Source organism: Ascaphus truei, unplaced genomic scaffold (assembly GCF_040206685.1).
Source record: "Ascaphus truei isolate aAscTru1 unplaced genomic scaffold, aAscTru1.hap1 HAP1_SCAFFOLD_722, whole genome shotgun sequence".
NCBI classification, from domain to species: domain Eukaryota; kingdom Metazoa; phylum Chordata; class Amphibia; order Anura; family Ascaphidae; genus Ascaphus; species Ascaphus truei.
Window position 1 is genome coordinate 71,292 of NW_027457056.1, and position 16,636 is coordinate 87,927.

At 42.7% G+C, this 16,636-nt stretch overlaps 1 protein-coding gene across 1 annotated transcript in view; it reads right to left on the bottom strand.

The window, feature by feature from the left end:
* Positions 1-16,636, bottom strand: part of LOC142486059 (uncharacterized) — a 56,042-nt gene that overhangs the window by 38,511 nt on the left and 895 nt on the right. The window contains 1 exon segment of the mRNA XM_075584727.1: positions 15,781-15,902. Coding sequence (XP_075440842.1) covers positions 15,781-15,902 — 122 coding nt within the window.

The window sequence follows — 16,636 nt, forward strand, 5'->3', positions numbered from 1 at the left end:
TACATACGCCCATAATATATATTATCTGTAACTGTTACATACGCCTATAATATATATTACCTGTAACTGTTACATACGCCTATAATATATATTATCTGTAACTGTTACACACGCCTATAATATATATTATCTGTAACTGTTACACACGCCTATAATATATATTATCTGTAACTGTTACATACGCCCATAATATATATTATCTGTAACTGTTACATACGCCCATAATATATATTATCTGTAACTGTTACATACGCCTATAATATATATTATCTGTAACTGTTACATACGCCTATAATATATATTATCTGTAACTGTTACATACGCCCATAATATATATTATCTGTAACTGTTACATACGCCTATAATATATATTATCTGTAACTGTTACATACGCCCATAATATATATTATCTGTAACTGTTACATACGCCTATAATATATATTATCTGTAACCGTTACATACGCCTATAATATATATTATCTGTAACTGTTACATACGCCTATAATATATATTATCTGTAACTGTTACATTCGCCCATAATATATATTATCTGTAACTGTTACATACGCCTATAATAAATATTATCTGTAACTGTTTCATACGCCCATAATATATATTATCTGTAACTGTTACATACGCCCATAATATATATTATCTGTAACTGTTACATACGCCTATAATATATATTATCTGTAACTGTTACACACGCCTATAATATATATTATCTGTAACTGTTACATACGCCTATAATATATATTACCTGTAACTGTTACATGCGCCTATAATATATATTACCTGTAACTGTTACACACGCCTATAATATATATTATCTGTAACTGTTACATGCGCCTATAATATATATTATCTGTAACTGTTACATACGCCCATAATATATATTATCTGTTACACACGCCTATAATATATATTATCTGTAACTGTTACACGCGCCTATAATATATATTATCTGTAACTGTTACATACGCCCATAATATATATTATCTGTTACACGCGCCTATAATATATAATACCTGTAACTGTTACATACGCCTATAATATATAATACCTGTAACTGTTACATACGCCTATAATATATATTATCTGTTACTGTTACATACGCCTATAATATATATTATCTGTAACTGTTACACACGCCTATAATATATATTATCTGTAACTGTTACATACGCCTATAATAGATATTATCTGTAACTGTTACACACACCTATAATATATATTATCTGTAACTGTTACATACGCCCATAATATATATTATCTGTTACACACGCCTATAATATATATTATCTGTAACTGTTACACGCGCCTATAATATATAATACCTGTAACTGTTACATACGCCTATAATATATAATACCTGTAACTGTTACATACGCCTATAATATATATTATCTGTTACTGTTACATACGCCTATAATATATATTATCTGTAACTGTTACATACGCCTATAATAGATATTATCTGTAACTGTTACACACGCCTATAATATATATTATCTGTAACTGTTACATACGCCTATAATATATATTATCTGTAACTGTTACATACGCCCATAATATATATTATCTGTAACTGTTACATACGCCCATAATGTATATTATCTGTAACTGTTACATACGCCTATAATATATATTATCTGTAACTGTTACATACGCCTATAATATATATTATCTGTAACTGTTTCATACGCCCATAATATATATTATCTGTAACTGTTACATACGCCTATAATATATATTATCTGTAACTGTTACATACGCCCATAATATATATTATCTGTAACCGTTACATACGCCTATAATATATATTATCTGTAACTGTTACATACGCCTATAATATATATTATCTGTAACTGTTACATTCGCCCATAATATATATTATCTGTAACTGTTACATACGCCTATAATAAATATTATCTGTAACTGTTACATACGCCTATAATATATATTATCTGTAACTGTTACATACGCCTGTAATATATATTATCTGTAACTGTTACATACGCCTATAATATATATTATCTGTAACTGTTACAGACGCCTATAATATATATTATCTGTAACTGTTACATACGCCTATAATATATATTATCTGTAACTGTTACATACGCCTATAATATATATTATCTGTAACGGTTACATGCGCCTATAATATATATTATCTGTAACTGTTACATACGCCTATAATATATATTATCTGTAACTGTTACATACGCCTGTAATATATATTATCTGTAACTGTTACATACGCCTATAATATATATTATCTGTAACTGTTACAGACGCCTATAATATATATTATCTGTAACTGTTACATACGCCTATAATATATATTATCTGTAACTGTTACATACGCCTATAATATATATTATCTGTAACTGTTACATACGCCCATAATATATATTATCTGTAACTGTTACATACGCCTGTAATATATATTACCTGTAACTGTTACATACGCCTATAATATATATTACCTGTAACTGTTACACACGCCTATAATATATATTATCTGTAACTGTTACATACGCCTATAATATATATTACCTGTAACTGTTACACACGCCTATAATATATATTATCTGTAACTGTTACATACGCCTATAATATATATTATCTGTAACTGTTACATACGCCTATAATATATATTATCTGTAACTGTTACATACGCCTATAATATATATTATCTGTAACTGTTACACACGCCTATAATATATATTATCTGTAACTGTTACATACGCCTATAATATATATTACCTGTAACTGTTACACAGGCCTATAATATATATTATCTGTAACTGTTACATACGCCTATAATATATATTACCTGTAACTGTTACACAGGCCTATAATATATATTATCTGTAACTGTTTCATACGCCCATAATATATATTATCTGTAACTGTTACACACGCCTATAATATATATTATCTGTAACTGTTACATGCGCCTATAATATATATTATCTGTAACTGTTACATGCGCCTATAATATATATTATCTGTAACTGTTACATACGCCCATAATATATATTATCTGTTACACGCGCCTATAATATATAATACCTGTAACTGTTACATACGCCTATAATATATAATACCTGTAACTGTTACATACGCCTATAATATATATTATCTGTTACTGTTACATACGCCTATAATATATATTATCTGTAACTGTTACACACGCCTATAATATATATTATCTGTAACTGTTACATACGCCTATAATAGATATTATCTGTAACTGTTACACACACCTATAATATATATTATCTGTAACTGTTACATACGCCCATAATATATATTATCTGTTACACACGCCTATAATATATATTATCTGTAACTGTTACACGCGCCTATAATATATAATACCTGTAACTGTTACATACGCCTATAATATATAATACCTGTAACTGTTACATACGCCTATAATATATATTATCTGTTACTGTTACATACGCCTATAATATATATTATCTGTAACTGTTACATACGCCTATAATAGATATTATCTGTAACTGTTACACACGCCTATAATATATATTATCTGTAACTGTTACATACGCCTATAATATATATTATCTGTAACTGTTACATACGCCCATAATATATATTATCTGTAACTGTTACATACGCCCATAATGTATATTATCTGTAACTGTTACATACGCCTATAATATATATTATCTGTAACTGTTACATACGCCTATAATATATATTATCTGTAACTGTTTCATACGCCCATAATATATATTATCTGTAACTGTTACATACGCCTATAATATATATTATCTGTAACTGTTACATACGCCCATAATATATATTATCTGTAACCGTTACATACGCCTATAATATATATTATCTGTAACTGTTACATACGCCTATAATATATATTATCTGTAACTGTTACATTCGCCCATAATATATATTATCTGTAACTGTTACATACGCCTATAATAAATATTATCTGTAACTGTTACATACGCCTATAATATATATTATCTGTAACTGTTACATACGCCTGTAATATATATTATCTGTAACTGTTACATACGCCTATAATATATATTATCTGTAACTGTTACAGACGCCTATAATATATATTATCTGTAACTGTTACATACGCCTATAATATATATTATCTGTAACTGTTACATACGCCTATAATATATATTATCTGTAACGGTTACATGCGCCTATAATATATATTATCTGTAACTGTTACATACGCCTATAATATATATTATCTGTAACTGTTACATACGCCTGTAATATATATTATCTGTAACTGTTACATACGCCTATAATATATATTATCTGTAACTGTTACAGACGCCTATAATATATATTATCTGTAACTGTTACATACGCCTATAATATATATTATCTGTAACTGTTACATACGCCTATAATATATATTATCTGTAACTGTTACATACGCCCATAATATATATTATCTGTAACTGTTACATACGCCTGTAATATATATTACCTGTAACTGTTACATACGCCTATAATATATATTACCTGTAACTGTTACACACGCCTATAATATATATTATCTGTAACTGTTACATACGCCTATAATATATATTACCTGTAACTGTTACACACGCCTATAATATATATTATCTGTAACTGTTACATACGCCTATAATATATATTATCTGTAACTGTTACATACGCCTATAATATATATTATCTGTAACTGTTACATACGCCTATAATATATATTATCTGTAACTGTTACACACGCCTATAATATATATTATCTGTAACTGTTACATACGCCTATAATATATATTACCTGTAACTGTTACACAGGCCTATAATATATATTATCTGTAACTGTTACATACGCCTATAATATATATTACCTGTAACTGTTACACAGGCCTATAATATATATTATCTGTAACTGTTTCATACGCCCATAATATATATTATCTGTAACTGTTACACACGCCTATAATATATATTATCTGTAACTGTTACATGCGCCTATAATATATATTATCTGTAACTGTTACATGCGCCTATAATATATATTATCTGTAACTGTTACATACGCCTATAATATATATTATCTGTAACTGTTACATACGCCTATAATATATATTATCTGTAACTGTTACACACGCCTATAATATATATTATCTGTAACTGTTACACACGCCTATAATATATATTATCTGTAACTGTTACATACGCCTATAATATATATTACCTGTAACTGTTACATACGCCTATAATATATATTATCTGTAACTGTTACATACGCCTATAATATATATTATATGTAACTGTTACATACGCCCATAATATATATTATCTGTAACAGTTACATACGCCCATAATATATATTATCTGTAACTGTTACATACGCCTATAATATATATTATCTGTAACAGTTACACACGCCTATAATATATATTATCTGTAACTGTTACACGCGCCTATAATATATATTATCTGTAACTGTTACATACGCCTATAATATATATTATCTGTAACTGTTACACACGCCCATAATATATATTATCTGTAACTGTTACACACGCCTATAATATATATTATCTGTAACTGTTACATGCGCCTATAATATATATTATCTGTAACTGTTACACACGCCTATAATATATATTATCTGTAACTGTTACACACGCCTATAATATATATTATCTGTAACTGTTACATGCGCCTATAATATATATTATCTGTAACTGTTACATACGCCTATAATATATATTATCTGTAACTGTTACACACGCCTATAATATATATTATCTGTAACTGTTACACACGCCTATAATATATATTATCTGTAACTGTTACATACGCCTATAATATATATTATCTGTAACTGTTACACACGCCTATAATATATATTATCTGTAACTGTTACATACGCCTATAATATATATTATCTGTAACTGTTACACACGCCTATAATATATATTATCTGTAACTGTTACATACGCCTATAATATATATTATCTGTAACTGTTACATACGCCTATAATATATATTATCTGTAACTGTTACATACGCCTATAATATATATTATCTGTAACTGTTACACGCGCCTATAATATATATTATCTGTAACTGTTACACACGCCTATAATATATATTATCTGTAACTGTTACATGCGCCTATAATATATATTATCTGTAACTGTTACATACGCCTATAATATATATTATCTGTAACTGTTACACACGCCTATAATATATATTATCTGTAACTGTTACACACGCCTATAATATATATTATCTGTAACTGTTACATGCGCCTATAATATATATTATCTGTAACTGTTACATACGCCTATAATATATATTATCTGTAACTGTTACTCGCGCCTATAATATATATTATCTGTAACTGTTACATACTCCTATAATATATATTATCTGTAACTGTTACGCACGCCTATAATATATATTATCTGTAACTGTTACATACTCCTATAATATATATTATCTGTAACTGTGCATGCAATGTCTTGTATACTGTATAATGTATAAATACCCTGTTCACTTATGTAACCAGGGTTGCCAGGTGTCCAGTATTAAACTGGACTGTCCTGTATTTGGACTCTGTCCAGTAATACATTTGAGTTAATACTGGACATGTACGTGTCCGTTATGACCTCTCTTGACATAGTGACCCGGCCAGCTTGAGGAGCTGTGGGATTTCCCAAGAGCAGGAAAAGAGCACAGCTGGTGCTAGGGGCGTGGCAGCTTCCTCCATCCTGATTGGTTGCATTACCCAGCAGCAACCAATCAGGTGGGGCGGCCAAGGAGGAGGAGGAAACAACATGGAGCAGTGAGGTGAGATGGGTGTGTGTTTGTGTCTTGAGCACGTCGCTCCTTCCACCATTGTGTCCAGTATTTTTGGAGAAGCCTCCTGGCAACCCTATATGTAACTATATATTGTAACCATGTATTATTTGTCATCTTAACTCTGTGCCCAGGACATGCGTGAGAACGAGAGGTAACTCTCACTGTATTACTGCCTGTAACACGTTATAACTCTGTGCCCAGGACATGCGTGAGAACGAGAGGTAACTCTCACTGTATTACTGCCTGTAACACGTTATAACTCTGTGCCCAGGACATGCGTGAGAACGAGAGGTAACTCTCACTGTATTACTGCCTGTAACATGTTATAACTCTGTGCCCAGGACATGCGTGAGAACGAGAGGTAACTCACTGTATTACTGCCTGTAACACGTTATAACTCTGTGCCCAGGACATGCGTGAGAACGAGAGGTAACTCACTGTATTACTGCCTGTAACACGTTATAACTCTGTGCCCAGGACATGCGTGAGAACGAGAGGTAACTCTCACTGTATTACTGCCTGTAACACGTTATAACTCTGTGCCCAGGACATGCGTGAGAGCGAGCGGTAACTCTCACTGTATTACTGCCTGTAACACATGTTATAACTCTGTGCCCAGGACATGCGTGAGAACGGGAGGTAACTCTCACTGTATTACTACCTGTAACACATGTTATAACTCGGTGCCCAGGACATGCGTGAGAACGAGAGGTAACTCTCACTGTATTACTGCCTATAACACCTGTTATAACTCTGTGCCCAGGACATGCGTGAGAGCGAGAGGTAACTCTCACTGTATTACTTCCTGTAACACACGTTATAACTCTGTGCCCAGGACATGCGTGAGAATGAGAGGTAACTCTCACTGTATTACTTCCTGTAACACACGTTATAACTCTGTGCCCAGGACATGCGTGAGAACGAGAGGTAACTCTCACTGTATTACTGCCTGTAACACGTTATAACTCTGTGCCCAGGACATGCGTGAGAGCGAGAGGTAACTCTCACTGTATTACTGCCTGTAACATGTTATAACTCTGTGCCCAGGACATGCGTGAGAGCGAGCGGTAACTCTCACTGTATTACTGCCTGTAACACATGTTATAACTCGGTGCCCAGGACATGCGTGAGAACGGGAGGTAACTCTCACTGTATTACTGCCTGTAACACGTTATAACTCTGTGCCCAGGACATGCGTGAGAACGAGAGGAAACTCTCACTGTATTACTGCCTGTAACACATGTTATAACTCTGTGCCCAGGACATGTGTGAGAACGAGAGGTAACTCTCACTGTATTACTTCCTGTAACAAGTTATAACTCTGTGCCCAGGACATGCGTGGGAACGAGAGGTAACTCTCACTGTATTACTGCCTGTAACACACGTTATAACTCTGTGCCCAGGACATGCGTGAGAACGAGAGGTAACTCTCACTGTATTACTGCCTGTAACACGTTATAACTCTGTGCCCAGGACATGCGTGAGAACGAGAGGTAACTCTCACTGTATTACTGCCTGTAACACGTTATAACTCTGTGCCCAGGACATGCGTGAGAACGAGAGGTAACTCTCACTGTATTACTGCCTGCAACATGTTATAACTCTGTGCCCAGGACATGCGTGAGAACGAGAGGTAACTCACTGTATTACTGCCTGTAACACGTTATAACTCTGTGCCCAGGACATGCGTGAGAACGAGAGGTAACTCACTGTATTACTGCCTGTAACACGTTATAACTCTGTGCCCAGGACATGCGTGAGAACGAGAGGTAACTCTCACTGTATTACTGCCTGTAACACGTTATAACTCTGTGCCCAGGACATGCGTGAGAGCGAGCGGTAACTCTCACTGTATTACTGCCTGTAACACATGTTATAACTCTGTGCCCAGGACATGCGTGAGAACGGGAGGTAACTCTCACTGTATTACTACCTGTAACACATGTTATAACTCGGTGCCCAGGACATGCGTGAGAACGAGAGGTAACTCTCACTGTATTACTGCCTATAACACCTGTTATAACTCTGTGCCCAGGACATGCGTGAGAGCGAGAGGTAACTCTCACTGTATTACTTCCTGTAACACACGTTATAACTCTGTGCCCAGGACATGCGTGAGAATGAGAGGTAACTCTCACTGTATTACTTCCTGTAACACACGTTATAACTCTGTGCCCAGGACATGCGTGAGAACGAGAGGTAACTCTCACTGTATTACTGCCTGTAACACGTTATAACTCTGTGCCCAGGACATGCGTGAGAGCGAGAGGTAACTCTCACTGTATTACTGCCTGTAACATGTTATAACTCTGTGCCCAGGACATGCGTGAGAGCGAGCGGTAACTCTCACTGTATTACTGCCTGTAACACATGTTATAACTCGGTGCCCAGGACATGCGTGAGAACGGGAGGTAACTCTCACTGTATTACTGCCTGTAACACGTTATAACTCTGTGCCCAGGACATGCGTGAGAACGAGAGGAAACTCTCACTGTATTACTGCCTGTAACACATGTTATAACTCTGTGCCCAGGACATGTGTGAGAACGAGAGGTAACTCTCACTGTATTACTTCCTGTAACAAGTTATAACTCTGTGCCCAGGACATGCGTGGGAACGAGAGGTAACTCTCACTGTATTACTGCCTGTAACACACGTTATAACTCTGTGCCCAGGACATGCGTGAGAACGAGAGGCAACTCTCACTGTATTACTGCCTGTAACACGTTATAACTCTGTGCCCAGGACATGCGTGAGAGCGAGAGGTAACTCTCACTGTATTACTGCCTGTAACACACGTTATAAACTCTGTGCCCAGGACATGCGTGAGAACGAGAGGTAACTCTCACTGTATTACTTCCTGTAACACGTTATAACTCTGTGCCCAGGACATGCGTGAGAACGAGCGGTAACTCTCACTGTATTACTGCCTGTAACACATGTTATAACTCTGTGCCCAGGACATGCGTGAGAACGGGAGGTAACTCTCACTGTATTACTGCCTGTAACACGTTATAACTCTGTGCCCAGGACATACATGAGAACGAGAGGTAACTCTCACTGTATTACTGCCTGTAACACGTTATAACTCTGTGCCAGGACATGCGTGAGAGCGAGAGGTAACTCTCACTGTATTACTTCCTGTAACACGTTATAACTCTGTGCCCAGGACATGCGTTAGAACGAGAGGTAACTCTCACTGTATTACTGCCTGTAACACCTGTTATAACTCTGTGCCCAGGACATGCGTGAGAGCGAGAGGTAACTCTCACTGTATTACTTCCTGTAACACACGTTATAACTCTGTGCCCAGGACATGCGTGAGAATGAGAGGTAACTCTCACTGTATTACTTCCTGTAACACGTTATAACTCTGTGCCCAGGACATGTTGTGAGAACGAGCGGTAACTCTCACTGTATTACTGCCTGTAACGCGTTATAACTCTGTGCCCAGGACATGCGTGAGAACGAGCGGTAACTCTCACTGTATTACTTCCTGTAACACGTTATAACTCTGTGCCCAGGACATGCGTGAGAACGAGCGGTAACTCTCACTGTATTACTGCCTGTAACACATGTTATAACTCTGTGCCCAGGACATGCGTGAGAACGAGCGGTAACTCTCACTGTATTACTGCCTGTAACACATGTTATAACTCTGTGCCCAGGACATGCGTGAGAACGGGAGGTAACTCTCACTGTATTACTGCCTGTAACACGTTATAACTCTGTGCCCAGGACATGCGTGAGAACGAGCGGTAACTCTCACTGTATTACTGCCTGTAACACACGTTATAACTCTGTGCCCAGGATATGCGTGAGAACGAGAGGTAACTCTCACTGTATTACTGCCTGTAACACATGTTATAACTCTGTGCCCAGGACATGCGTGAGAACGAGAGGTAACTCTCACTGTATTACTGCCTGTAACACATGTTATAACTCTGTGCCCAGGACATGCGTGAGAACGAGAGGTAACTCTCACTGTATTACTGCCTGTAACACGTTATAACTCTGTGCCCAGGACATGTGTGAGAACGAGAGGTAACTCTCACTGTATTACTGTTTGTAACACGTTATAACTCTGTGCCCAGGACATGCGTGAGAGCGAGAGGTAACTCTCACTGTATTACTGCCTGTAACACATGTTATAACTCTGTGCCCAGGACTTGCGTGAGAACGAGAGGTAACTCTCACTGTATTACTGCCTGTAACACGTTATAACTCTGTGCCCAGGACATGCGTGAGAACGAGAGGTAACTCTCACTGTATTAGTGCCTGTAACACGTTATAACTCTGTGCACAGGACATGCGTGAGAGCGAGAGGTAACTCTCACTGTATTACTTCCTGTAACACGTTATAACTCTGTGCCCAGGACATACGTGAGAACGAGAGGTAACTCTCACTGTATTAGTGCCTGGTAAAATATTTTATAAATAAATAAAATAAATATTGAGGGACATTGGCAATCTTGAAAGGCAATTAGAGCTCACTGAGCAGTCCCTCGCTTTGACTAGTGGTGCCGATGTTGGCGCTTTTAGTGAGGAGCAGGTAGGTAGCTTAGTTGCTGTTAGTGAGGAGCAGGTAGGTAGCTGGGTGACAGTTAGAAGGGGAAGCAGGGGCAATAGGGAGAGGCAGGTCGTTTCTGAGCTGACACATCCCAATAGATTTGCTGTGTTGAGTGAAGATATTGGGAGTGTCGGGGCAGAAATGGCAAGGCTGGGGGAGACTAATTCCTCTAGCAGGCAGGGGAATAGTTCCTCCAGCACAGTGGGGACTCAGGAGGTGCCATCTTTATTCTAGGGACGGATTGCACCTCAATGAAGAGGGATCTTCTGTGCTAGGGGGGAGAATGCTAAAAAGGTTGGAAATTTTAAACTAGGATGGAGGGGGGAGGGACAAGAAACAGATACCGAACAGAATAGGGATGGGGAAATGGCAAGGGGGTATGGAGGTAGAATGGGTGCAAGTGAGAGTGTGACAAGCAGCGAGACACCTATAGTACATACAGATAATACTGGAGGACTTCTAAAGACTAAACCAAGTGGGCGCAGAAAGGAAGGAGCAGATAAGATAATAGTAGACTGAAAAAACCCTGTTAAATGCCTGCTTGTGTAGCCATATAACCCCTGGTTACTAAAATCCTCTGCCCTAACATAAGCCCTGGTACCAGTGTTAGGGTTAACCCCTTGTTTACTTGCTTAGTAAGTAAAGCTCCAGTAGTTGCATGGGGGGGGGTTTCACGGCTGAGGTGCTGCCCACCTATCGGGGCGAAGACCTGGGACCCTCCCCTGGTAATAAAAAGGGTCTGCAGCTCAAATGAGTGGTTGTTGGAGCCGGGGCTCTGGTTCTTCCCTCCCTCCGGGGAGTGGGAGACGATGCCCCTTATCCCATCAGGGGGTATGGGAGCTAAGGGGGGCTCTTGGGGCCTCAAGCTCCTTGGGTTTGCTCCAGGGACTAGGAAAATATATGCTGCGAGACCAAATAAAGACCCCGTTATTTTATCCTGCCCGAGTATGAAGTTATTCAGGGGGAAGAAGAGAGTTTCCTGCAGGGGCTGCTCCCGTGTACGACAGGCCCCCCCGTGTACGACAGGCCCCCCCGTGTACGACAGGCCCCCCCCCGTGTACGACAGGCCCCCCCCCGTGTACGACAGGCCCCCCCCCGTGTACGACAGGCCCCCCCCGTGTACGACAGGCCCCCCCCGTGTACGACAGGCCCCCCCCCGTGTACGACAGGCCCCCCCCCGTGTACGACAGGCCCCCCCCCGTGTACGACAGGCCCCCCCGTGTACGACAGGCCCCCCCCGTGTACGACAGGCCCCCCCCGTGTACGACAGGCCCCCCCCGTGTACGACAGCCCCCCCCCGTGTACGACAGGCCCCCCCCGTGTACGACAGGCCCCCCCCCGTGTACGACAGGCCCCCCCCGTGTACGACAGGCCCCCCCCGTGTACGACAGGCCCCCCCCCGTGTACGACAGGCCCCCCCCGTGTACGACAGGCCCCCCCCGTGTACGACAGGCCCCCCCGTGTACGACAGGCCCCCCCGTGTACGACAGGCCCCCATGGAGGCGCTGCACCAAAGAGATCAGAATTACAACAAAAGGAAACAGGTTTTTGGGGGTGCTTAATGACAATTATATGACCCAAATTGAGGAACCAACCAGGAGAGGGGCAGTACTGGATTTGGTCATATCAAACAATGTAGAAGTAATAACAAATATTCAAGTCCTGGAACATTTGCATTATAACCCTGCTTCACCAAGTTATGGATAAAGCGGAATTAATGGGAATACAGAGAATCAGAAGTGAAGAAATTCTAATACCAAGAGGGGCTGAGGAACAATGTCCAATAGAAGGATAACCCAAGAGAGAAGGATCCATATTGTCATGGAACCAGAACTACATTTCTGACTCACCCCCCTCTCTCCTCTGCAGCTTCTGCCTGTCAGATCTCATTCCCAGCTGCATGGAGCTTGCACACACACATACTGTGCCTGTGTGATATGTAACAATGTTGCATTTCTTGCCTCTGGCCATGCAATCAGTGAGCTGCTACTGCAGTTTCTGAGATCCTCACCAGAATGGGCTAGTCTGCCCCCCCTCCTGTTTGTTCAGAGATAGTCTGTCCCAAGGCTATTCCCCTTACCCACACTGCCCCTCACTTCCTTTTCCACCCTGGAGACAGTGAGTACAGGACCCTTCTCTGTTCATCCCCCTTGGTGAGGCCATCTCTTTTTACCGGTTTCTAACTAATAATCACCAATACACACCATCCACAAGTATCTGTGTTCTGCTGCTTTTCCCAATAAAGTGGAGGAAATATTACAGGGCTTGGAGTGATTTAAAAGGGAACTGAGTTAATGCTATCGGGAGCCATTCACACATCAAACGTGCCCTGGCTTCAGAAAAGTAAAAAGAGGACCGTGTGCCTTGGGGACACACACAGAGGAGCTGCTACCCACAGCCTTTATGCTAAAGTACAAGCAAGCAGCTTACACAGCACATAAACAGCAGTCTCTCACCACCACCGTACAAGCATACTGCTCCACGTTGCTACACAGAGCCACCAGCCTCTACACAGCAAACAACTACAGCTTTATGCAAAGACAAGTGAGCAGCCTTACTTTGCTAATAAGAATACAGAATAGTCTCTGCACAAGCAGCAGCTTCACTCTGCCAGACAGGGCAGCAAGCTTTATACAGCAAACTGCACACAGCCTGCAGCCTTAACAGACAAGAAGTAGCTCAAACTGCGCAGCAGCTTTGCAAACATACAGTGCTTCTTACACAAAACCCAATGCCTTTCTCTGTCTGAGCTCACCCTCTGCACAGCCCCATGATGAGGAGCCACCATCTCACCTACCCCTGCGCACGTCCCCACGGCTAGCGCCATCAAGGGCCACGCTACCGGACACCCGCCAGGACACGGGTCAGAGCCACCGGACACCTGTGAGTACAGCTACCCCTACGCTGCAGGACACCGCTCGGCATCATCTGAGACAGACGCCCATCGCTGACACAGGTAAAAGACCGCACGCCACACGCACTGGCTAAAGGCCTACACACACCTACAGCATGGCAGAACTCAGAGCCTCATCAGACATCACGCAGGAGAGCGATCAATCAGACACAGAGACCGCTGCGCAACTGCAACAGGCGCAGGCAGGCGCAAGGCCCAAACGGACAGTCACACTGACACAAAAGGCCCGCGAAAAATATGAGACTGACATTGAAGCGCACCGCGCTAAATTAGAGTTGTCCTGGGAAACAACCACACTTGGGATACGCAATGTCGCCGGCGCTGGCAATAATGTACAACAGCTCGAGCAGGGGATAACTCAATTGAAGGTAGACCGCTCCGGCTACCAAGCGCTGTCACAGGCATACGTCACCTATCTAACAAGAACTAACACGGAAGATAGCATGCGAGAGCGCGACCCACAAAAGGCGATTGACCTAGAACGTGATGGCATCGTGCAAACCGCCATCACGGAAGCTGAGAATAAGAGAAAGGACTTTTTGCAGGAGACCGCATCGCAGCGCTCAAGCACGTCCAGGCATTCATCAAGGTCAGCAAGATCAGCGCAGTCTAACGCGTCCAGCGCAAGCGCAAACGCTACCAAGGCGCGAGCCACCGCAGAGGCCGCACGTGCCAGGGCCGAATATGGTCGGAGAGAGGCAGCCGTAAGGGCAGAAAAGGCGCGCATAGAAGAGGACGCCGCTGCCAATGCCGCCGCCGCTGCTACCGCCGCACACACCCCCGGGTCACCGCGCACACACACCCCCGGGTCACCGCGCGCACACACGCCCCCGGGTCACCGCGCGCACACACCCCCGGGTCACCGCGCACACACACACCCCCGGGTCACCGCGCACACACACACCCCCGGGTCACCGCGCACACACACACCCCCGGGTCACCGCGCACACACACACCCCCGGGTCACCGCGCACACACACACCCCCGGGTCACCGCGCACACACACACCCCCGGGTCACCGCGCACACACACACCCCCGGGTCACCGCGCACACACACACCCCCGGGTCACCGCGCGCACACACACACCCCCGGGTCACCGCGCGCACACACACACCCCCGGGTCACCGCGCGCACACGCCCCCGGGTCACCGCGCGCACACGCCCCCGGGTCACCGCGCGCACACGCCCCCGGGTCACCGCGCGCACACGCCCCCGGGTCACCGCGCGCACACGCCCCCGGGTCACCGCGCGCACACGCCCCCGGGTCACCGCGCGCACACGCCCCCGGGTCACCGCGCGCACACGCCCCCGGGTCACCGCGCGCACACGCCCCCGGGTCACCGCGCGCACACGCCCCCGGGTCACCGCGCACAGTCTGGTCTTTGTTGCAGGTGCACAGGGGATAGTCCTAGAGGTTCTGCTCCTACCTTGCGGGTGGAGAGACAGACGAGGTACGGCGAGTAGAAGACGCTCTCTCCCCCCGGCCCCCGAGAGGAGAAGACACAGCTGGAGAGACAGCCTGAGAGAGCGTACCCCGTTCCAAATTCATCTGTGAGACAGCCAGCGAGAGAGAGGGAAAGAGACCGTATGAGATCAACAGAATGAGAAAAAGCGACCGTCAAAGACTGCACGATAGAACCAGCCAGAGGGAAAGAGACAGCCAGCCTCGTTCTCTCTTGCCGTCGGCCTCTCGCAAACGTGAAAGAGACAGCCAGACAGAGAGTGCGACCACCAGAGAAAAAGTGCCAGAACGCACGAGTGAGACAGCCAGATAGAAAGAGTGCGAGAGCGCGCGAGAGAGCCAGAGAGAAAAAGACTGCAAACACCAGAGAAAAAGTGCCAGAACGCATGAGAGAAAGCGAGAGCGCGCGAGAGAGACAGCCAGATAGAAAGAGTGCGTGTGACAGACAGCTAGAGAGAAAGAATATGAGTGCGTGAGAGACAGCCAGAGAGAAAGCGCGCACGAGCGAGACAGCCAGAGAGAAAGCGCGCACAAGCGAGACAGCCAGAGAGAAAGCGCGCACAAGCGAGACAGCCAGAGAGAAAGCGCGCACGAGCGAGACAGCCAGAGAGAAAGCGCGCACGAGCGAGACAGCCAGAGAAAGCACGCATGAGCGAGACAGCCAGAGAGAAAGCGCGCACAAGCGAGACAGCCAGAGAGAAAGCGCGCACAAGCGAGACAGCCAGAGAGAAAGCGCGCACAAGCGAGACAGCCAGAGAGAAAGCGCGCACAAGCGAGACAGCCAGAGAGAAAGCGCGCACAAGCGAGACAGCCAGAGAGAA